This window comes from Colletotrichum chrysophilum (assembly GCF_026319265.1).
Source record: "Colletotrichum chrysophilum strain AFK26 chromosome Unknown scaffold_91, whole genome shotgun sequence".
NCBI lineage: Eukaryota > Fungi > Ascomycota > Sordariomycetes > Glomerellales > Glomerellaceae > Colletotrichum > Colletotrichum chrysophilum.
The window spans coordinates 112,117-133,704 of NW_026517378.1; the positions used below are offsets into that span (position 1 = coordinate 112,117).

At 56.5% G+C, this 21,588-nt stretch overlaps 10 protein-coding genes across 10 annotated transcripts; 6 read left to right on the top strand and 4 right to left on the bottom strand.

The window, feature by feature from the left end:
• Positions 1–666: 666 nt before the first annotated feature.
• On the top strand, positions 667–2,002 carry COL26b_009458 (uncharacterized protein; the record flags this gene model as incomplete). The annotated part of the gene is made up of 4 exons (XM_053182186.1): positions 667–1,195; positions 1,295–1,581; positions 1,634–1,909; positions 1,958–2,002. 4 exons carry the CDS (start codon positions 667–669, stop codon positions 2,000–2,002), a joined length of 1,137 nt encoding a protein of 378 aa, XP_053033876.1.
• A 1,051-nt stretch (positions 2,003–3,053) lies between these two features.
• Positions 3,054–4,723, top strand: COL26b_009459 (uncharacterized protein; the record flags this gene model as incomplete). Its single annotated transcript, XM_053182187.1, has 6 exons — positions 3,054–3,242; positions 3,301–3,564; positions 3,649–3,761; positions 3,815–4,208; positions 4,269–4,458; positions 4,611–4,723. The coding sequence occupies 6 exons, from the start codon at positions 3,054–3,056 to the stop codon at positions 4,721–4,723; spliced, it is 1,263 nt and encodes a 420-aa protein (XP_053033877.1).
• A 654-nt stretch (positions 4,724–5,377) lies between these two features.
• COL26b_009460 (uncharacterized protein) lies at positions 5,378–6,231 on the top strand (the record flags this gene model as incomplete). The annotated part of the gene is made up of 2 exons (XM_053182188.1): positions 5,378–5,470; positions 5,530–6,231. The coding sequence occupies 2 exons, from the start codon at positions 5,378–5,380 to the stop codon at positions 6,229–6,231; spliced, it is 795 nt and encodes a 264-aa protein (XP_053033878.1).
• Positions 6,232–6,453: 222 nt separating this feature from the next.
• On the bottom strand, positions 6,454–7,226 carry RPS26 (40S ribosomal protein S26; the record flags this gene model as incomplete). Its single annotated transcript, XM_053182189.1, has 4 exons — positions 6,454–6,556; positions 6,747–6,849; positions 6,905–7,032; positions 7,204–7,226. 4 exons carry the CDS (start codon positions 7,224–7,226, stop codon positions 6,454–6,456), a joined length of 357 nt encoding a protein of 118 aa, XP_053033879.1.
• Positions 7,227–8,912: 1,686 nt separating this feature from the next.
• On the bottom strand, positions 8,913–10,158 carry COL26b_009462 (uncharacterized protein; the record flags this gene model as incomplete). The annotated part of the gene is made up of 2 exons (XM_053182190.1): positions 8,913–10,062; positions 10,112–10,158. 2 exons carry the CDS (start codon positions 10,156–10,158, stop codon positions 8,913–8,915), a joined length of 1,197 nt encoding a protein of 398 aa, XP_053033880.1.
• Positions 10,159–12,418: 2,260 nt separating this feature from the next.
• On the top strand, positions 12,419–13,762 carry COL26b_009463 (uncharacterized protein; the record flags this gene model as incomplete). The annotated part of the gene is made up of 2 exons (XM_053182191.1): positions 12,419–13,264; positions 13,319–13,762. 2 exons carry the CDS (start codon positions 12,419–12,421, stop codon positions 13,760–13,762), a joined length of 1,290 nt encoding a protein of 429 aa, XP_053033881.1.
• A 1,255-nt stretch (positions 13,763–15,017) lies between these two features.
• On the top strand, positions 15,018–16,736 carry NOP56 (snoRNP complex protein nop56; the record flags this gene model as incomplete). The annotated part of the gene is made up of 3 exons (XM_053182192.1): positions 15,018–15,190; positions 15,315–16,437; positions 16,494–16,736. 3 exons carry the CDS (start codon positions 15,018–15,020, stop codon positions 16,734–16,736), a joined length of 1,539 nt encoding a protein of 512 aa, XP_053033882.1.
• A 1,086-nt stretch (positions 16,737–17,822) lies between these two features.
• On the bottom strand, positions 17,823–19,261 carry VPS4 (Vacuolar protein sorting-associated protein 4; the record flags this gene model as incomplete). Its single annotated transcript, XM_053182193.1, has 3 exons — positions 17,823–18,044; positions 18,115–18,565; positions 18,624–19,261. 3 exons carry the CDS (start codon positions 19,259–19,261, stop codon positions 17,823–17,825), a joined length of 1,311 nt encoding a protein of 436 aa, XP_053033883.1.
• A 908-nt stretch (positions 19,262–20,169) lies between these two features.
• COL26b_009466 (uncharacterized protein) lies at positions 20,170–20,702 on the top strand (the record flags this gene model as incomplete). Its single annotated transcript, XM_053182194.1, has 4 exons — positions 20,170–20,230; positions 20,284–20,354; positions 20,413–20,537; positions 20,594–20,702. The coding sequence occupies 4 exons, from the start codon at positions 20,170–20,172 to the stop codon at positions 20,700–20,702; spliced, it is 366 nt and encodes a 121-aa protein (XP_053033884.1).
• Positions 20,703–20,963: 261 nt separating this feature from the next.
• Positions 20,964–21,560, bottom strand: COL26b_009467 (uncharacterized protein; the record flags this gene model as incomplete). The annotated part of the gene is made up of 1 exon (XM_053182195.1): positions 20,964–21,560. The coding sequence occupies one exon, from the start codon at positions 21,558–21,560 to the stop codon at positions 20,964–20,966; it is 597 nt and encodes a 198-aa protein (XP_053033885.1).
• Between the last annotated feature and the right edge of the window lie 28 nt (positions 21,561–21,588).

Below are 21,588 nucleotides of genomic sequence, written 5' to 3' on the forward strand. Positions count from 1 at the left end.
GAGTTAACTCGTAACAATCCTCCGCTAGAATGTAAGAGTCATGTATGAATAGGCCTACATAGATCAAGCAATATACTTATACATGCACGCGCTGTTGCGCGACCCTACAGCGCTCTGACAAACCCTTCTGTCTCGGGAATACTTGCTCAAAATAGGCGTTTCCAGTTGACTCTCGTGATCCCCTGAGCTTCTTCTAAGCCTTATACTTCACCCCCAGCAACACCCAAGACTCAATGATGACTTGTGCCACGAAGTGTCGGCCCTAAGGCCCGGACTTATCCCTATTGCGGCAATTCAGTTCCGAGAATATTTTCAGCGTCTCTATTGATCATGCTGTGATGACCATCTCGCGTTCGCAAACTGGCTGACACTCTCCCTTAGATTGTGTGGGCCATTTGTGGAGAGTGTCAGCATGTTGCAGATGTCATCAAGTTGCAGCTCTGACCCGACCAATCGGACGCATCACCGAAACCAAGCGCGGTGCTTCACTTACAACCCCAGATTCCACTTCAACATCAAGCAACGTCATATTTTCCAAGAACAAGAACATGACTGTTAGTCTGAGACCTCATAAATGAACAATGTTCCGTTACCGCAAGAAGACGCCTCTCAGCCAAAGTCCTCAGATCCATCCAATAACATCCCAAGCCGTACCGATACATCACAATGTCCTTCTTCGAATACCCCCCGAAACCAAAGTCCTCCCTAGGCTACCATCGCATCCTCTCCCCGACAGCCTCCTTGAAGGTCTCCCCAATCTGCCTCGGCGGTATCGGCATCGGCCACTCCTGGTCCTCCATCTTCGGCAAGAACGAAGACCCCTTCGCCCTCCTCGACGCATACTTCGCCCTCGGCGGCAACTTCATCGACACCTCCAACATCTACAACTCAGAAGACTCGGAGCGTCTCATTGGAGAATGGATGGAGAAGCGCGGCGTGCGGGACCAGATCGTCTTGGCCACCAAATACACCGCGGGTTTCCGCTCGTACAACCGCGAGAAAGAGCCACTGCAGAGTAATTTCACAGGGAATTCGGCCAAGAGCATGCACATTTCCGTCCGAGAGAGTTTGAAGAAGCTGAGGACGGACTACATTGATGTATTGTACGTGCACTGGTGGGATTGGGCCACAGGCGTGGAGGAGGTTATGAGGGGCCTGCATGCGCATGTCATGGCGAAGGAGGTGCTGTATCTGGGTGTTTCGAACACGCCGGCGTGGGTTGTTGTCAAGGCGAACGCATGCAGGTTCACCTATCAAAAGATCTGACAGACATCCATGCTGACAAAAGGACTAGTCGCCCGCGCCAACGGTCTCACGCCCTTCTCGGTCTACCAAGGACGCTGGAACGCCGGCTTCCGCGACATGGAAGCGGAGATCATCCCGATGTGCGAGGACCAGGGCATGGCCATCGTTCCCTGGGCAGCTCTCGGCGGCGGCAAGTTCCTGACCGCCGAGGAAAGAGAGGCGCGCGATAAAGACCCCAACGCCCGCAAGTCTTCTCACGGGCAGGAGGTCTCGGTCGCCCTCTGCGAGGCGCTTGAAAAGATTGCAAAAGAGAAGGGCGCGACTCTTCGGTCGATCGTATGTTCCACCATGTGGTAAACTCCAGATGTTGGAGGCTAACTTTCGACAGGCCCTGGCTTATCTATTCCATCAATCCCCTTACGTCTTCCCAATCGTCGGCGTCAACACCGTCGCGCACGTCGAGGCCATCCCCGAAGCAATCGGCATCGAGCTTTCCAAAGCAGATATTGATCTCATCCACGAAGCCTCGCCGTTTGACCCGCGGTTCCCGATGAACTTTGCGTTTGGTTACATGAAGGGCGGGAAGTATGATTTGAGTCTAACGGCTGCGGACAACCAGCAGTACACTATTGCGGCGTGGATCGATGCGCCGCCGAAGCCTTTGGTAAGTCAAGCTTCAAGTCCATACATGTTTCTGGCTAACACCATTCAGCCATACAAGCCTAGGAAGGTCTCGGAGACGGAGGCTCAGGAGTGATGTTGCGTTCCTTTGCATGAACGAGGAGTCTTCTAGCTAGGTTTGAGTGCATCCATCGGGAAGTTCAGCGACGGAAAAACGTATCAGCATTGCCAATCATACAGGACACGTTCTGACTCACAGATCTCATATTCCAAATGCCAGGTTTTCGTCGAATTTTGCTTGAATATTTTACACACTCGGCCCCACCGTACGGGACCGATGACGCCGTGCCCCGGAGAGCACCGGTCATCTCACCCCGATGAACCCCATAAGCCGGCGGGATACTTGCCTGCACATACCAAATGGAGTAACCCCAACTACATCATGGCCCAATAGCATGCTACCTCGAGTCAGCATTGTCCTGCCATCCACAGTGACAAATTCCCGGAGATATGGAAATGCATCTTCGTTCTCCATCCACAGAGAAAAACCAGTACAAGTCCATGATATTCTAAGCCCTGCATCAAATAAACACGCATGACTAGCCCCACCCGACCTCTCAACGAGAAATTTCCGCCAGAAGAGGCTTAGACGCCGCAAGAGTCGGGACTTGACGGACCCATACGGACATCACGAGCGGCCACAAAATGGTTCCAAACAAGTCAGATCTGGACAACTCCGCGGACCTTCCCGCCCCCTTCCCGCTCCATGTCAGCACATCATCGGCCAACAAAATCCCTGCAAGCCATGTTTTTCGTGTCCTACCAAGTACATTGTCCCTGGGAATGCAGTGTCCTCTCCAGCAGTACTGGCCAACCGGGTCATCCGTATTACAATTTGAATTTGTTGACGTCGCGGAGTGTCGCTCGCTCGCCATCAGACCACAACTCATCATGAGATGGACCGTCGCCCACCGGTTGAAGCCTGTGCTTTTGAGATCTAGACTTCAGTGACGTCGTTTTCAAAAAGGTGGAAAGAGTATAAAATGATAACATAGCCTCGCCAAAATGCGTTCGTGATCAGAGACATCATCGAGCAACTCACAGTCTCATTCATGATTTCTACATCCCGCCTACTCAGGTCTTCAAAGATCACTCCAGCCCTCAGAAACACCCTCTCAGCCCGCAAAATGGCAACCTCCGAGCCCACTTCTTTCCCCTTCAACCGCGCCTCCGGCCTAGAGCCGCCAGCAGAATACGCCCGCCTCCGCGCCTCAGACCCCGTGTCCCGCGTCAAGCTCTTTGACGGCTCACTGGCATGGCTGGTGACCAAGTACAAGGACGTCTGCGCCGTGGCCACGGATACTCGCTTATCCAAGGTGAGCTCTCATTCAAGACCGTAAAATCGCTGCAAGCAGTTGACATGATACAACCAAGGAACGCACGAGGCCCGGTTTCCCAGAGCTCAGCGCCGGCGACAAAGCAGCCGCCAAGAACAAGCCCACCTTCGTCGACATGGATCCTCCAGCGCACATGCGTCAGCGATCCATGGTCGAGCCTCTCTTCATTGCCGAGCACGTCGAGACGATGAAGCCGTACATTCAGAATACGGTAGACCAGCTGCTTGACCAGATGGTCGCGAAGGGGTGCGAGGAGCCAGTCGATCTCATTGAGAACTTTGCCTTGCCTGTTCCCTCATATGTAAGCAAATCCGCTTTCTTCGTTTTCCCTGGTTGCTTTTTGTGCAAAACCCAGTTTCACGGAGCTGACATGAATTCCTGAAAGATCATCTACACCATCCTCGGCGTCCCCTTTGAAGACCTCGAATACCTCACCCAGCAAAACGCGATCCGCACAAACGGCAGCGGCACCGCTCTTCAAGCTCAAGCTGCCAACCAGTAAGTCACCCAATCTCATGCATTCTCTGTCGACTTGTTCACACATCCTTCAGGGAATTGCTCGACTACCTCGCCAACCTCGTCGACAAGCGTTCCGAACAGCCCAAGGACGACCTCATCAGCAAGCTTGTCGTCGAGCAGCTCAGGCCTGGCCACATTGAAAAGTCTGATGCGGTGCAGATTGCTTTCTTGCTGTTGGTAGCAGGCAACGCCACGATGGTGAACATGATTGCGCTCGTAAGTTTCTCTCTCGAACAATTTCTGCGGCCGATGGCTGATATGAGCCAGGGCGTGATCGAATTCCTCCGCAACCCGACACAACTCGCGGATCTCAAGTCAGACCCCTCTCTCTCGAAGGCTTTTGTCGAAGAACTTTGCAGGTATCACACAGGCTCGTCGATGGCGATGAAAAGAGTTGCGAAAGAGGACATTGTCCTCGGCGGTCATGTAAGTTATTTGACGTCTCTAGGTTCTCTGTGGCGGAAGGCGTAGACTAACATTACGCAGACCATCAAAGCGGGTGAAGGCATCATCGCCGCCAACGCCTCCGGCAACCGCGACGAAGAAGTTTTCCCGGACCCGAACGTCTTCAACATGCACCGCACCCCGGATCCCAACCACGCCCTGGGCTTCGGCTTCGGCCCGCACCGGTGCATTGCCGAACCTCTGGCACGCGCAGAGATGGAGGTTGTCTTTGGTAAGCGGACTTCTCCTGTCTTTCTTCTTTCGTCACGTAACTTCCCCACGAACACTCCGTCAACTTCCTTCTCCCCTCCATTCTCCACGCCAGTATCCCACGGAAAGGCAGGCATCAAGCTTTGAGAGCAGCTTACTAACGTCTCGGCCCAGCCACCCTCTTCCACAAGCTGCCCAACCTTAAGATCGCCGTTCCAATCTCCGAGCTGGAGTTCACACCACTTCACAAGGACGTCGGCGTGGTCAAGCTCCCAGTGACATGGTAAACGCTGTCATCCACACACCTAGCACGGGTATTACACGGGTCAGAGGGGTTGAAAGTAAGGCGCTGGGTGCGTGTTCAAAGTAGGGCGTAGGAAAGTCAAAGCATACTACACGAGGGGCTTGGTGAACTTTGACAGAGCAATTCCTCTCCTCGGGCGGAACCCCTCATTTCCTCTCCTCTCCTCATTCCAGTAATCCGGGTTTCCATGTTATCTAGATCTATCTTGGCGGAACATGGCAAACAAAATATCAGACGATCGCACAGAGTTCAGCAGGTCAGCACCCAGCATGACCCAAATACGTTGATGAAACGCGGCTCCAAAGTCTTTTACGGGTGATTCCATCCCAACTTCTGGACCCCCTCAACCTTGAACGGAACCGAGATCGGCCAGTGGTGCTTTGAAGAAGGTCCAGCAGCTTGGTCGAGAGGAGCTGGAGGAGTGGAAGGTTGGGCTTATAAGGAGGTGACAGCTCAGTTGACATGCTCGGTTGGAACCATTCATAGACACGAATACGGAACATCCATTGATGTCACTGAAAGAACAGTACAACTTCAGAAACGAAACAACTGATACAAGAACTTCAAGATGCAGGCAGTAGATAATACTATTCTCATGGGGGAGAGAAACAGGCAGGCTCCGTGGTACACGCCAACCATGGAGAAGGAAATCTCGCCAGAAACGAGAGATCTCCTCGAGAACTACGCTCACGTTGCGCCCGAAGACATCCAAGAACACATCATGACAATGGTCAGTACCTGTTCCCCCTGTCGCCCTCAAACACAGCTCTTCTAACACACACACCGCAGCGTGACAAGATCTGGGAAGTCTTCCCCTACCCCTGCGTGGGCCACTTCTCCTTCCTGGACCTCAACCTCCGCCACCGCGCCGTCTACCCCTCGCTCGTCGCGCGCCTGCAGGAGCCCGGCGCTCGGCACCTCGAGGTGGCCTGCTGCATCGGCCAGGACCTGCGCAAGATGGTCTACGACGGCGTGCCCTCGCAGAACATCACCGCCATCGAGATCGAGCAGGGCTACATCGACGCCGGCTACGACCTCTTCCGCGACAGGGACACCCTCAAGACCACCTTCGTCAACGCCGACATGCTCGACGACAAGAGCGCGAAGCTCAATGCGCTCGAGGGCCAGTTCGACTCGGCGCACCTGGGGCTGTGCCTGCACCTGTGGAACAGGGGGGACCAGATGACGGTGCTGAGGCGGGTGATCCGCCTGCTGAAGCAGAAGCCGGGTGTGGTCATGGTGGGACACGCGGTTGGGCACGCGGACGGGTTGGAGTTGCCGGGCATGTTCAACAAGCCCAGCCTGCGGCATAACCTGCAGACGTGGGAGAGCATGTGGGTTGACATATCCAAGGCGACGGGCACGCGGTGGAAGCTCAAGACGGAGGTGAGTGACCAGATTGGAACCATGGATGGGCCTGGCGCGAAGAAGCCCGCGTGGTGGGACAAGGACTGGCGCTTTGTCGCGTTTGAAGTCACAAGAGAGGAGTAAATAAGAGTCCAACAGCTCAACCAGAACAGAAAAGACATGTCACGATAGAAAAGACAAGTTTGGGGACGATGACAGTGTCATGAAGCATTTCCTTTGCTAGCCTAGGGCCATGGCCCGATTCATAAACCCGATTCCGGTTCCCAAACCATGCCTGAAAGGACAACTTTTTCATCCACTGCTCGTAAACGCCATCATGCCCAACACATCCCTGCGGTAGCCGACTTAAGCGGTCTTGGCGACGGTGGGGACGATCTTCTTGCCGTCCTTGTTGTAGCGGACGCGGGGAGGGGGAGCACGGTTGCGGCGGCCGACGACGGAACGGACACTGCGATGGAAGGTCAGCATTACACGGTCTCAGCACGAGTCCGCTCAAGACCGATTCCTCTTGCGAGGTAAGGGTCGAGGGACAACGGAGGGTGGGAGCTTCGAGTAGAGCCAAGGTTCTTCTGTAGCGCCTGCTGACCACCGGCACGGGGGCCGGGGCGCGCAGTCGTCGCTCCCGCGGACGAACGTACCGGACAATCTTGCCGTGGATGGCGCAAGAGACACAGTACTGCAGCTTCAGGTACATCTTGGGTACGGTGTACTCCGCGAAGACGGAGGCGTCCGAGATATCACCTGTCGGATTATTAGTTAATTGATCGAGTAGGGAAGGAAGGGGAGGTAGGCGTACGGATAGCAGCAGACTCGACCATGTTGCGGATGGTGAAGCGCTTGATGGCCTTGTCCTTGGGCGTGCAGCGCGAGCAGTTGCTGCAGCGGATGGGCTTGACGTGGCCGCGGCCCTTCTTGTTGCGTCCGCTGTAGGTTCACCAAAGTCAGCAATCGTGATCCCGCTTGGTCGGTTGCGTGAAAGCCTCAACGGCGACAGCGACGTCGACGGCGAGCCGGGCTCATGATATTGTGTGCATGACAATCGTCGTCGACGTCGAGGCCACGCTCGAGGGCAGAGAGGGGACGGGAGGGTCGTACTTGTTCTTTCTCTTCTTGACCATTTTGGCGACGTCTGCTGGGTGATTAGTATCCGTGGAGAGGAGAAGGAAGAAGGAGGAGAAAACTCGCGGCAGACATACTTGAAGTTTTCACTCGGCTTGCTGAGTCAAGATTTCCGTTTGGTGGGCTGGGCCTCTGCGAACTGTCGACGCAATGGTGGATAACGAGAAGTGGTTGCAGGCGAAGGAGGGCTGGTCGCAAGGGCTGGCTCGAGATCCACCAAGACCGGGGACGACCAGAGGGAAAGGGCACACCAGAAAAAAAAAGAGCCATTTTCGCGCGCACAAGTCCATTTCCATAGGCCCCCACAGCCAATCACCGTCCCCCAATGCCGTGCCCTCGCTTGTCTGAAGCCCAGGTCCCACTTTTCCCAACCCCAGGGCCCCAGCGCGGCGGCCGTCGGTTTTCCCGTCCAAGAGGCCGCGCCGACCACCATTTTCTCATTTAATTTTCTCTCCATCCCACCCCAAACCCATCTGAGGATTTGCTTAGGAAGGCAATAGTCATATTGTCGAGGTACGTCTGAAGATGCTTCTGCTCCCTCTTTGCTGGCCGTGAGCGTCCTCTTCCCACTTCTCTCGATATCGTTCCCGTCTCTGGCTTGTCGAGTTTCTCTGCGGCGGCGTCGCCCTTCGCCCCCCGACGCAATCGCGAAATCGAAAGCGTCGGTTGTGCGGCGCAGCGGCCACGCCCACCATTGTCGAAAATCCAGCAAAGCGTGCGTGCGTGCGCGCGACGTTGTGACATTCATCGCCATCACCACCGCCTTTCGCCTCGACAAATTGCCTCCCTGCCAGGAACACAAGCCAGAGACCGAGAAGAATCGAGAGAAGCCCAGGAAGGGCGCCTCATCGGGCCAGCACCACAACCAGCAGTGTGCCAGAAAACTAACCTCACACAAGTAGGCAATCATGCAGATCTTCGTCAAGACCCTCACGGGTAAGACTATCACCCTTGAGGTGGAGTCTTCCGACACCATCGACAATGTCAAGTCCAAGATCCAGGACAAGGAGGGCATCCCCCCCGACCAGCAGCGCCTGATCTTCGCCGGAAAGCAGCTCGAGGACGGCCGCACCCTCTCCGACTACAACATCCAGAAGGAGAGCACCCTCCACCTCGTCCTGCGCCTGCGTGGAGGTGCCAAGAAGCGCAAGAAGAAGGTCTACACCACCCCCAAGAAGATCAAGCACAAGCGCAAGAAGACCAAGTTGGCCGTCCTCAAGTACTACAAGGTCGACTCCGACGGCAAGATTGAGCGTCTCCGCCGCGAGTGCCCCTCCGACACCGTATGTTTTGCCATTCCTCTGCCTCTCCCCAGGAACATATTCACTAACTCCTATTCAGTGCGGTGCCGGTGTTTTCATGGCTGCCATGAACGACCGCCAGTACTGCGGCCGCTGCCACCTCACCTACGTCTTCGACAAGAAGGAGTAAGCTTGTTGCCAGTGTATCGCGGATGTGAAGGATAAAAAAAGGCTTGTTTGGGAGGAATGGTTTCCAGGGTTAGCATTCTAGTCGGCAGGAAGCCGCACAAAAAGGGGCGTTGATGTAGATACCACCACATCACTGGCTGGCAATGACGATGCAAAATTCACGACACTCATGACCATTCCTCCACCACCAGTTCATCCTGCAGTGACAGTGTGATTCATGATGCTCCATTACAAATTGCTACAACTTTGTGGTATCTAATTGTTGGGGAATCCGTTCCTCAAGTTCTCATACTTCGTCTCCGGGTACGTGATGCAGTTGTCCCGCCTCTGCAACGAATGCGGTCCGCCAAAGGCATGCACGACGGTGCCGATAAGAGACTCATGGCCGGGCTTATCGGCGCTGCTCTCCCACCACATGCCGCCTCCGAGACCCCACCCCCTGATGTAATCGCCCTTCTTCCGTGCCAGGTGCTGGTTGTCGTAGCTGATCATCTTCCTCCTGCCGGCATCGTAGGAATAGCTCGCCCCGGTCTCCTCGTCCACGTACTCCTGCGAGCCGGGCAGCGGCAGCACCTTGTAGTCAAACACGCCATTCTCCCAGCTTCCCTCGCCGATGCCAGAATACGGCGCACCGGGACCGTCCGTGTTCTCAAAGGCACGGCCGTACAGCGGCATACCCAGCACGATCTTGGTGGGGTTCACGCCGTGCGAGGTGTAATACGACAGCGCGGCAGCCGTGCTGAAGGGTGTTGATCTCGGGTTTCTGTTGCAGGGCTGCAGGTTCGCCTGGTGGCCAGCGGTGCTATCCCAGGAGCCCGCATAATCATACGCCATCAGGTTCCAGAAGTCGAGGAGACGGTCCATGGCGGGGAGGTTCATCTTCTCGTAGTTCTGCGCGCCGGCGGGGCACGCGACGGTCAGCTCGAAGTGGTACCACTGCGGCAGCGTCGAAGCATACGCATCCATGGCGTCGCGGGTCGCCTGCAGCAGGGCCACGAAGTCGGACGCCTCGGCCTGGTTCTGCGGGTATTCCCAGTCGATGTCGATGCCGTCGAAGCCGAGGTTCTTGATCAGGTCGACGCAGCTGCGGGCGAAAGTGTCGCGGCCCTGCGGGGTGCTGGCGGGGTTCTTGAAGTTGGAGGAGTATGTCCAGCCGCCGACGGAGAGCAGGACCTTGAGGTTGCGGTTGCGGCGCTTGAGGAGGTTGAGCTGCTTCAGACAGCCGTAGAGGTTGGTGCCGACTTCGTTCCAGCTGTCGCCCTCCCAGTGGATGTCGGTGTCGGCCCAGCCGTCGGTGAGGTGGACCTCGCCCGTGTCGGAGCGGACGTTGGCGAAGGCATAGAGGATGTGGGTGAGGTTCTCGACGGGGAGGTCCTGGGGGCGGTGCTTGCGGGCGTAGATTGCCCTAGAGAGGTCAGTTTGGTCAGACAAGAGAAAGGAACCAGGAGAATTACCAGTTGACAAAGTAGGCTACCGAACGGAAGCCTGGACCGCCGCCCATGTTGTCTTCAGCGGGTGATTTGAAGCTGGGGAGCGGGACTCGGGAGAAGAGGTTGGTGTAGGTGTGCGTGAGGAAGAGCGTGGCGAGGAGAACTGCGATCGAGGTGAGGATGCAGGTCGGGCGCTGGAAATGCATACAGTTGGATTATATGCCAAGGTACAACGCGAGAGGGACAGAGTAGATGCAAGCAGCAGATGGGAAGTTGTGGTTCTTATTGCTGACGACGAGCTAGGTAGCTGTTTGGCCAAGATTTTTTACACGTGTAGACGGATACGAATTACACGAATGGCAGTGCTGAGCTATGTGCAGTGAGTGTGCTGCGATGCAGGTGGTGCAGCTCCATCAGATGGGATCCCTCGCCCAGAGGACAGGACCTGAGAGAGGCAGCCCTGCTGGAGCCCCGCGGTGGACAGACAGACGAATGGCACTGCCCCTCCCCCTCCCTGCGCCATGAGCTGTAATGTACGTAAAGTGCCAGGACGGGAGCAACGTGCCGTAACGCTGGTGCAATGCTGCTGCTGCTGCTGCAAGCCTGCAATGCCAGCTGCTTGGTGCCACGCTTTGTGACTGGAGCTGTGAGCTGGGTGAGGCTTCGAGGTGTCGTCAGCGCGTTCAAGCCACAGACAATCCTAGCAGTGGCACGGCAGGAACGCCTTGGAAGCGAGGAGGAAGGAGTGCTGGGAGTGACGCTTGGCAAGGTTCAGGCGGCAAGTCGTGGCGCGGGCGGGTGATCTGCATGGTGCCTGCCTGGTAGATGTACCTCCCCTGCGAGCAGATGCCTGTAGGTACATTTGTTGACTTTCCGTGCTCGGGAAATGCTGACCTAATACGCAGCCGTTGAGTGCCCACTGCCGGGCGCTCGGAGGTGCTGTGGTCTCCGTCTCTCGTGTCGGTAGAGCCGGTAGCTCACGGGCTGGAACAGCGACACGCCAGCTGCCAGTGACAACGCGGTGCGCTTATTAAGGCAACAAAGCGACGGGAACATGGGATGAAAAATTCGGGCGGGCACGGTGACGACATGACCCCTGAATCGCCAACTGAACAACTTCCATTGACAATAGGGGTCTCCGGTCTCCGGGCTCCGTCTTCGTCCTGTCTTTTGCCAATGGAAGGTCCCGTTCAGTTGGGATGACGGCACTCCCAAAGAAGCCGAAGTCAATGGCCGTCGTCCAACTCTGACCGGTGACATTCCGCCAGACTTCAGCACTGCAGAGGATGGATGAATGACTAGAGCAGACTGGCTGACTGACGCATTCTGTTTGCTGCGTCGTCCAGACAGTTGTGAGATGCGTGGTTTCAAGAGACTCAAACACCATCTGCAACAGCCGCCCAATTAATGCCCGTCCAGACATCGGACATTATATCGCGTGTCCGTTCCCCTATTGCATCCTGCGGGAGTGCTTGCGGCAGTCAGATGCGAATTCCTCAAACTAAAACTTAAGGCATGGAAGGCAAGACGAGGTGCCTTCAAGCGGTGCGCCCAACGTTCGCAACCAACAAAAACACCGCAGGCCCAGCCACCTATCGCAGGCTTGCTTCTTCTTCTTCCTGCAGAGTGATCGCCCTTTAATCAAAACCAGCGGAAGGCCCCAGAGAGGAAAAAACCTCTGCAAAGCAAACCTCTTCCCCCAGCAACACACAAGCAGCAGCGCATCGACACTCCTCCTTTCCGCTGATTCCCACCGGGTGGGCCGGAAAAGACAAAAAAAACGCAGCTTACCGCAGGTCCAGAGGTCATCCGCGTACAACAGCGGCCTACGATTCGCTGCGTCGCTTACCCAGTGGTCCAGTACAGTCTCCCCGAGTCCCCAGACTGGCCCCTAGGCACCCGGACAGACACCGTGAGAATTAAACCCATGTCCGCCTTAAGATTGTCCCTGATCCACCCTAATTCCGCCTCCGGTGCAAGCCACGGGGGAAATTGAAAGACCTAGAGAAAAAAAAAAAGCCCCCGACGACACCGACCACCGACCGCCTCCCTCGGCTTTCTCTTGGCTCCTCCTATTAACCCTCTGCCTCCTTTTGAAGAAGTCACCGCCATCTAACAACGCCTCCTTCTTGTTCACCACCTCAGCCTTGACCGACTTTTGTCTCGTCGTCAATTGCGATCGAACACCAGACAGCGACCTCTGTCTCTGCTCTCTCAACCTCAACCCAACACCTCACCTATACACACGCGACACCCCGCAGTCTCTCATCTTAGAATCACCACAACAACAAACATTCTCATTGAGGGCACGATCAGCCGCCGCACGCGACAATGACCGCGCCCGAACAACTCCCAGAACAGGCCTCGTCGCCAGCACCCTCTGGCAAGGACCAGGCCGTCCGACGACGCAGAAAGTCGAGCATCAGAGCCCACGGCCAGCCGTCCTCTGCCTCCGCGAAGCAGGACGAGCTCGTCGCCCAACGCAGCCGCGCCCGCGCCCTCCTCCGCAAGTGCAAGCACATCGCCGTAAAGCACACCTGGACCACGCCGCTCGTCCTGATCCTCGCCTTCCTGTCCACCTACGCCATCAACCCTACCGAGTCCAACATCGTCCACCACTTCCTCTTCCTCTCCTACAAGCTCTCCGACAACGCCGCCGACGACAATGACGCCCCCGTCCACTACGGCAAGGGCCCCTGGGACATCGCCTTCGTCCTCTTCTACTCCATCGTCCTGACCTTCACCCGCGAATTCGTCATGCAGGAGCTCCTCCGCCCCCTCGCCAAGTCCTACGGCATCCGCTCCAAGGGCAAGCAGCTGCGCTTCATGGAGCAGGGCTACACGGCGCTCTACTTTGCCATCCTCGGTCCCGCCGGCATGTACGTCATGAGCCGGACGCCCGTCTGGTACTTCAACACCACCGGCATGTACGAGCTCTACCCGCACCGCAGCCACGAGGCCATCGTCAAGTTCTACTACCTCTTCGAGGCGGCGTACTGGGCCCAGCAGGCGCTGGTCATGCTCCTCGGCATGGAGAAGCCGCGCAAGGATTACTACGAGCTGGTCGCGCATCACATCGTCACCCTCGGTCTCATCGGCCTCAGCTACCGCTTCCACTTCACCCACATCGGCATTGCCGTCTACCTGACCCACGATATCAGTGATTTCTTCATGGCCGTAAGTGACACCCCTACCCCTCGCCCGGACGCAGCCCAGATCTAACAATATCAGATGTCCAAAACGCTCAACTACATCGACCACCCGATCACCGGTCCGTGGTACTGCCTGTCCCTCGCCTCCTGGATCTACCTGCGCCACGTCATCAACCTTAAGATCCTCTGGTCCATCCTGACCGAGTTCCGCACCGTCGGCCCCTACCAGTTCTACCCCGACTGGGACAACCAGCAGTACAAGTGCATGGCCTCCAACATCATCACCTTCGGCCTGCTGGGCCTGCTGCAGGCGCTCAACCTCTTCTGGCTCTTCTTCCTCGTGCGCATCGGCTACCGCTACGTCTGGCACGGCGAGGAGAAGGACGACCGCTCCGAGGCCGAGGAGTCCGACGTCGAGCCCCTCGAGACCATCGAGGAGGTGTCCAAGATCGACGCCGTGCCCGTCGCGGAGGTTGCGAGCGGCGTGGCCAACGGCAGCGCGAAGTGGAGCAGACGCGCATGATGGGAGGGACGGCCACACTTCGATTCATTGGCTGAGACCGTGCGAGTCTCAGCGCTGTTGTACATATAGCATGCTTATCTAATGTGTAATGTGTAATGATCATGAACAAAGTCATTCGTTTAAACCAATTTGGCAAGCCGTTTTCGCATGCGACGTGAGAGTGATTGGGTGGAGTGGTGACATCATGTTGGGCATGTGAGACTGCGGCCGGGAGACTCGGAGGAGGAGCATTTGGCTTATCCAGTTGCAGGGCGACGTTGAAGCTAGGTCGACGGTTTTGGGTCAGCATGCGGTTGGGCCGGCATTTGCATGTGAGGGGCTTTTTACGGCGCATACAGCGGCGCAAGGAGGACGCCAATCCGTCTTTGCCAAGTATTGAAGGCTTGGATACGTGTTGGATTGTATCAATTGGTAGGTTGGTTTTTTGGCTCGATTTTGCTTGGAAATTCATATTGGTTGTGTAACGGTGTGCTTCTGAATGTTGATCATATGTACCAAAAGTTGCGAATCTTCTTGAACTAAAGTCAATACAAAATGATGTACCAAAATTCGTCTCTCCATCAGCACAGCTCATTGTAACGTGAAAACTTCCATTTAAATATGAGCAAACACTGAGATTCTTTTGAGACAAAATTCATTTCAAAGTAAGAAGTATGAGAGCTGTTACGTGACCCGACTCCCTAGCCGGGTCGTGTCAATGATGGACGTGGACGCGGACTGAAGCCTTCTCGCAGGCTGCTACATCCGTTCGAGTGGCAACATGTTTCTAGAATATGAAAATGGAAGCAGAAGAAACCTTCAGCACGATGTCTCCCGAAGATGTAGTGCGATCGTCTCATCGCATTGGTCCTGCCAAACTGCCATCCCAAGCCAGCCAACTCAACTCACCTCGACAGCAAAGCCACAAGGTCCTGAATCGCAGCCACCGCCACAACTCGACTGACCCCACGTCGGCAACCGGCCTCAGCCTGCGCCGGGACACGTGACCGTCTCCAGCCTTCCACACCGACGGCAGACTGGCCCGTGCGCCAGCTTTTGCGAGCTCCAGAAAAATTTCCAATTGAACCCAGTGGGGGTGAGGAAAAATTGAAGAAAAAAAATCCGACCATCTCGAACATCTCGATTTCCTCTGTCTCGAGACGCCCAATTCCACCTCCCCTCCTCCGCCTCCACACCCCCCGCGAGCGAGGCTCTTTCCTGTCGGCATCGAACGACATTCAAACCACAAAAGAGTGCTTGAGACAGAACAGCAAAAATGGCCCAAGCCGTCAACTACCTCCTCTACGAGGCCCCCATGGGCTACGGCGTGTTCCACGTCGAGAACCAGCCCGACAGCATTGGCCTGCGCCAGAAGGAGGCCCAGGAGACCATCAATGACCTCGCCCGCTTCGGCAAGATGGTCAAGCTCGTCAACTTCACCCCCTTTGAGTACGGAACCCCCTTCGCGCGCGTGTAGCATCATGCTCTTTTTCCCCCACCGCGGCGCGTCTCGGTGGAGAGACAAGACTTCCAGAGAGACCCAAGAGGCTAACACACGTTTTCCCACCAACAGCACCGGCAAGCAAGCGCTGGACGAGATCAACCACATCTCCGAGGGTCTCATGTCCGTTCACCTCAAGTCCGTCCTCGAGCTCAACCTGCCCCAGACCTCTGGCAAGAAGTCCAAGGTCACCCTCGCCGTGGCCGAGAAGAACCTCGCGTCCGTGATCAAGTCCACCTTCCCCGGCGTCGACTGCGAAACCTCCGAGACCTCAGAGGTCGCCGGCGACCTCCTCCGCGGCGTCCGCCTGCACGCCGACAAGCTCCTCAAGGGCCTCCAGACCGGCGACTCCACCGCCGCCGGCCTCGGTCTCGGCCACTCCTACTCCCGCGCAAAGGTCAAGTTCAGCACCACCAAGAACGACAACCACGTCATCCAGGCCTCCGCCACCGTCGAGTTCCAGGACAAGGGCGTCAACCAGTTCTTCATGCGCGTCCGCGAGTGGTACGGCTGGCACTTCCCCGAGCTCGTCAAGATCGTCTCCGACAACCTCACCTACGCCAAGCTCGTCCTCCTCATCGGCGACAAGTCCACCCTCAACGACGACCGCCTCCACGACATCGCCGCCGTCGTCGAGGAGGACGGCGAGAAGGCCCAGGCCATCATCGACGCCGCAAAGGTCTCCATGGGTCTCGCCATCACCCCCGCCGACCTCGAGATCGTCAAGGGCTTCGCCGAGGCCGTCGTCCAGCAGGCCGAGGCCCGCCGCGCCACCGCAAACTACCTCGACAAGAAGATGTCCGTCGTCGCGCCCAACCTGCAGACCCTCATCGGCACCCCCGTCGCCGCCCGCCTCATCTCCCACGCGGGCTCGCTCACCGCGCTGTCAAAGTACCCGGCCTCGACGCTGCAGATCCTCGGCGCCGAGAAGGCCCTCTTCCGCGCCCTCAAGACCAAGAGCAACACCCCCAAGTACGGCCTCATCTACCACTCCAGCTTCATCGGCAAGGCCTCCGTCAAGAACAAGGGCCGCATCTCTCGCTACCTCGCCAACAAGTGCTCCATCGCCTCCCGCATCGACAACTACACCGAGAACCCCACCACCAAGTTCGGCGAGGCCCTGCGCCAGCAGGTCGAGGACCGTCTCGAGTTCTACGCCACCGGCAAGAAGCCCGCCAAGAACGCCGACGTGATGGTATGTTTTGTTTCCTTATCCTACAGCAGAATTGCAGCTAACCCAACCGCGCGTAGGCCTCCGTCCTCGAGCAGGTCGAAGGCGACCTCGACCTCGACGACGCGGAAATGGTCGACGCCGCCGCCGAGGAGGTCAAGAAGGAGAAGAAGGACAAGAAGGAAAAGTCCAAGGACAAGAAGGAGAAGAAGGAGAAGAAGCGCAAGCGCGACTCCGAGGTCGCCCCAGCCGTCGAAGAAGAGCCCGAAAAGGCCGACGGGGAAAAGAAGAAGAAGAAGAAGAAGAAGTCCAAGGACGAGTAAAGGAAGAGACGAATCGCCATCGCTGCCGCGCAAAATACCCCCTTTTTCTGCGCGCAATGGGTTTGCTCCAAGGAGGGTCTCTTCCCCAGATCCCTTGACGACATGTTCTACCAAAGAATCTTCCCATCTTTTCCTCCCCTAGGTCAACAAAAAGAAACCTCATGTTACAAAAAACTTACGGCGGCACATAGGTTTTTCCTCACGGCATTGGGACTTGGCTTCTTCTCCACCATCCTGTCTTCTCTCTTTTTTTTTCTTTCCTACCTTTTCTGTTTGGGAGTTATCAGGGCAATGAACATTGGGCTTGTCGGAGTTTGTTTAGGCTGCGCAGATGCGAAAAAGAGAAAGAGAAAAAAGGATGTTTAATGCATATATATGATGTATGTGTATGTGTAACACCAGATCTTTACCTGTTCCTGAACGCGCCGCGCCCTTTTGATGATGGTGTTTAAATCTGCTGTGAGTGTGAACAGTGGATGCTGTCTGTCTGATGAGCACCTCTATGTGTTGGTGGACTGAATAAGCCGAGGGACCTCTTATACCTCAATTACCATCTTGCAACTTTCAGATGTAAATACAGTGCCATGTTCAACATCCTAGTTAAGTGTATGTTGTGATTTGGAAAAGGTATGTAAAAAGGGGAGAGAAGCCCTCTCTCTCATCTGTCTTTGCTGGCTACCACTTTTTAACGCTTTACTTAAAGAATAGGGAAGCCTGCGATGCAGATATTTGGAAACAGAACAGAACAGAACAGTAGTAGTAAAAAACAATAATAGAATAAGTTTCCCCAACCCAATGCCGGCCGTTTACAGAACGCCAGAGGACGCCGATTTCTTTCCGCCCCTCGCCTGGTCCTGCTTGCCTGCCCCCTTGAACTGACGACAGCCACACATCACACACTATCTGCATCAATACCGAATTCCCGCCCCCGCCGCCCGTCGAGTCTGATATCCTCTGTGCCAGTCTCTTTTCTTTCTTTCAAAAACACGAGCATTGTCTTCTCGTCGAAGCGTTCACACTGTAGTCGTCTTTTTTCGTGTCCAGCTTCCACCCCCCTAATCCACGTGTAAAAGGCGTTTCGCTAGCTCATGCGCCCTCGCTGCCAAACTCGTTGGTCCACTCTATTTGCTTGGCCGCGTCGTCGTCGGAGACAGTGGGATGCGACTCCTTGAGAGCCTGCTTGAAGTCCTTGAGCTCGATGATGGGCGCCATGAGCTCCTCCGAGTCGACGTCGTGGTACGTCATCTCCTTGGCCTCGGGGTCGCCGGGGGAGCAAGGCGTGAGTTTCCTGACGCCGTCGACCATGACCTGTTATGCGAATTAGCAAAAGTTCCTCGCAAGCAATCTAGCGTATAGCGTCACAACAGCGTAAACATACCGGCTTGAAATGCGTCGCCTGGATAATCTTCCTCACGGGACCCATCAACGCCTGCTGCACCACGTTGGAGATATCACTGCCTGAGAAACCATCCGACATCTCCGCGAGTACGCGGTAGTCGTCCGCCTGCAGGTTCGTCTCCGTGTCGCCGATGGCGAGCTTGAACATCCTCGCGCGGCCATTGGCGTCAGGCAGGCCGATGTGCACGCGGCGCTGGAAACGTCTTCGGATCGCGGCGTCGAGCTGCCAGGGGATGTTGGTCGCGCCCAGCACCAGGATGCCCTTGCTGTCGTTTCCGACACCGTCCATCTGCACCAGCAGCTCCGTCTTGATACGCCTCGACGCCTCGGACTCGCCCTCGCCACGGGGCCCGCACAGGGCGTCGATCTCGTCGATGAAGAGGACCGAGGGCTTGTTTTCTCTCGCCATGCTAAACAGAGCCTTCACGAGCCTGTGATACCAGGTGTCAGTCGTGCCGTTGATGATTGCGATGCCACGAAGCAACTCACCTTTCACTCTCTCCCATCCACTTGCTCACCAGGTCCGAACTGCTCACGCTGAAGAAGGTACTGTTCGCCTCCGTCGCGACCGCCTTGGCCAAGTAACTCTTTCCCGTTCCCGGCGGGCCGTACAGCAGGATACCCTTCCACGCCTGGCGCTTGCCCTGAAACAGCGAGGGGAACTTGATGGGCAGCACAACAGCCTCCTTGAGCGTATCCTTGGCGCCCTCGAGACCGGCGACGTCGTCCCACCGCACGTTGGGGCGCTCCTGGAGGATGGCGCCACTGAGGGCGTTGCGCAGCTTCTTGTTGTCCTCGTCGCCCTCGTCGGCGTTCGCCTTGCCCTTGCCGCCGCCGTTAACGCCCATGGCACCAGGCTTCCCGCCGCCGCCTCCCCCGCTCTTCTTCTGCTCGGCCTCGGCCAGGTACGTCTTGAGCTTCTCGGCGCGGTCCATGTACTCGGCCGTCTTTTGGCGGATGAGCTCCTTCGACTTGGGGTTCTTCTCCCACTTGACGGCGAGGACGAAGAGCTCGAGGGACTTTGTGTAGAGCTGGAAGGCCTTCTCGTACTCGGCGGCGTTGTCGGCGTCGATGGCCTGCTTGACCGTGCTGATGGCACGGCCGAGGAAGTCGGTAATGCCCGACATGGTTGCGGTTCTGCGTCGGAGTCGCTGTCGTCGGCGGGATTGCGTGTTTCTGCGTTGGGCGGCGAGTTTGCGAGCGATTCGTGATAAGGATGCAAAGAGCGGGGAAGCTTGTTGCGTGCAGCCGCCGCGCTGTCTTGTTCCCGTTTGGAGGGGACGCTTCGCAGTCGGGATGGGGTTGGGTAGGTAGACGGGGTGGATGTTCGATTTGGCCCCGGGGGGAGGATTGCGTCGGCGCTTGGCACTGGCTTGTCGGGGTGCGGTTGAGGGATTGAGGACGCTGATGCGGGCGATTCTGTGACGTTGCCTGGGCGGTTCGTGATGCCAGACACTGACGCTAGAGGTGCCTTGTTGGCTGGTGGGGGTGGGGGCCTTGAGGTGTATAGGTGCATATACTGGATTAGATGATGGAGGCTGCTTAGTGCGATCTCCTTCTGAGGTGTTCTGTAGACAGCAGTCAGCTTAATGACTGGTTCCTGTTCAGGCATCAGGCAGATATTAGAAACCACTTAAAGAAAATTGAAATACGTTTCAAGAAAGCTAGACAACGACATGTTGGAGACTTGGTGTGTCTCTTTCCATGTTCCAGGCTCGCGGCCGCCGATACTCATAAACCGGGGCCATATGCATTTAAAGAGCATCACAGTCTGTCACCATCAAGTTCCCCAGCTCAGCAAACGGCAGCATCAAAGAAAGTACCAGGTATCGTCTTCAGACCACCAAACGAAACTCGAAACGGCGAAAACCTCTTGAGGCCTTGGCACCGCAGGACATCTGACATTCCACAAAGCATCCCAACTCGCGAACCACTGCGTCGGAAGGCCGTCGGGTTTCTCACCGCACCTCAGTCCGCACCAAACGGACTTTTTTCTCACTGAACCCCTCATACACACGCACACAACTCACCCACCATGGCTGAGGTTCAGGCCAAGCTGCAAAAGCTCTCTGAAGAGTACACTGCTCTCCAAAATGGTACATTTAGTTCAATCCCAGTATGATTACGGAGTTTTACTAATTGTCTGCAGAACTTCAGACCACCGTCCAGGCGCGGCAAAAACTCGAAGCTCAGAAGCAGGAGAACCTTGGCGTGAAAGAGGTGAGTACTCACCCTGCACCACCCACTTGCGGATGAACGCCAAGCTCATGCATTGTAGGAGTTCGACAACCTCAAGGACGGCGAGCAGATCTACAAGCTCGTCGGCCCCGTGCTGCTGAAGCAAGACAAGGTGGAGGCCGAGAGCACAGTCAAGGGTCGTCTGGATTTCATCACCAAGGAGATGTACGTGCATCACCACCTCACTTTATCTCGGACGGCATGTTTACTAACTCTCACAGCGAGAGGCACGAGGGCCAGATCAGGGACGTCCAGGGAAAGCTTGAGAAGAAGAAGGGCGACATCATCCAGCTGCAAACCAGCGCGCAGGCCGCCGCGGCGAAGAAATGATGCACGAATGACGGGAAAAAAGTCAGGTCTGGCATGAGTGGTGATACATATAACGACACATAAAACAAAAAAGCTACTAGGACTATGAATTATACCCAGCAATGCTCCGCTCCGATCACGAAGCTCCCAAGAACGCCTGGCTAATGCGCCCCTTTTTTCCCGATGATGGTCCCCGCCGATGAATGCCGACTCGGTCCCAAATCCATCCCCGGCTTGTCATGAAAAGAGACAAATGGTCATTACATCCCCCTTCTTTCCTCCTCAGTTCAATGCCATGATGGTGAAACCCCACGGCAAGCCCATATTCCTCGCCGGCAGCTCCGTGGCCCAGCCGATGGCGTTCTGATACTCGTCTTCGCTCACAAACTCGGCGTCGTTGACCTTGCCCTCGACGGCGTCCATGATGAGGTCCGCGATCTGGCTCTTGGTGTAGCACCGGCCGAAGATGCGGCTCTCCTCGATCTTGCGGATCATGGCGGCGCGCAGCTCGCACTCGGCGAAGCGCCGCACGTCGCGGTCGAAGGTGGCCTGCGTCACGGGGCCGTGCTCGTGGTGCGTGGCCAGCTTGCGGAAGAAGGCGACCATGCCGGCGACGGCCTGGGCGAGCATGTGCGCCTTGGTGACGTCGTCGATACCGTGGAGCATGGAGGAGTGGCCCTGCTCGATGAGCTGGTGGGCGTCGTGGTCAAAGGTAGCGTGCACAACGGCGGAGATGCTGGCGGGGTTTGTGATGATGGAGTCTGGGTCCTGGAGGGCGAAGGTCTTTGCGATCTCGTCGTAGCACTGGGAGAGGGTCGTCCACATGGAGACGTTGTTCTGGACGGAGGCCTGGCCCATGCTTAGGGTGAAGTGCGACATGGTGCTGTCGATGCTCTCTTGGGGGTTG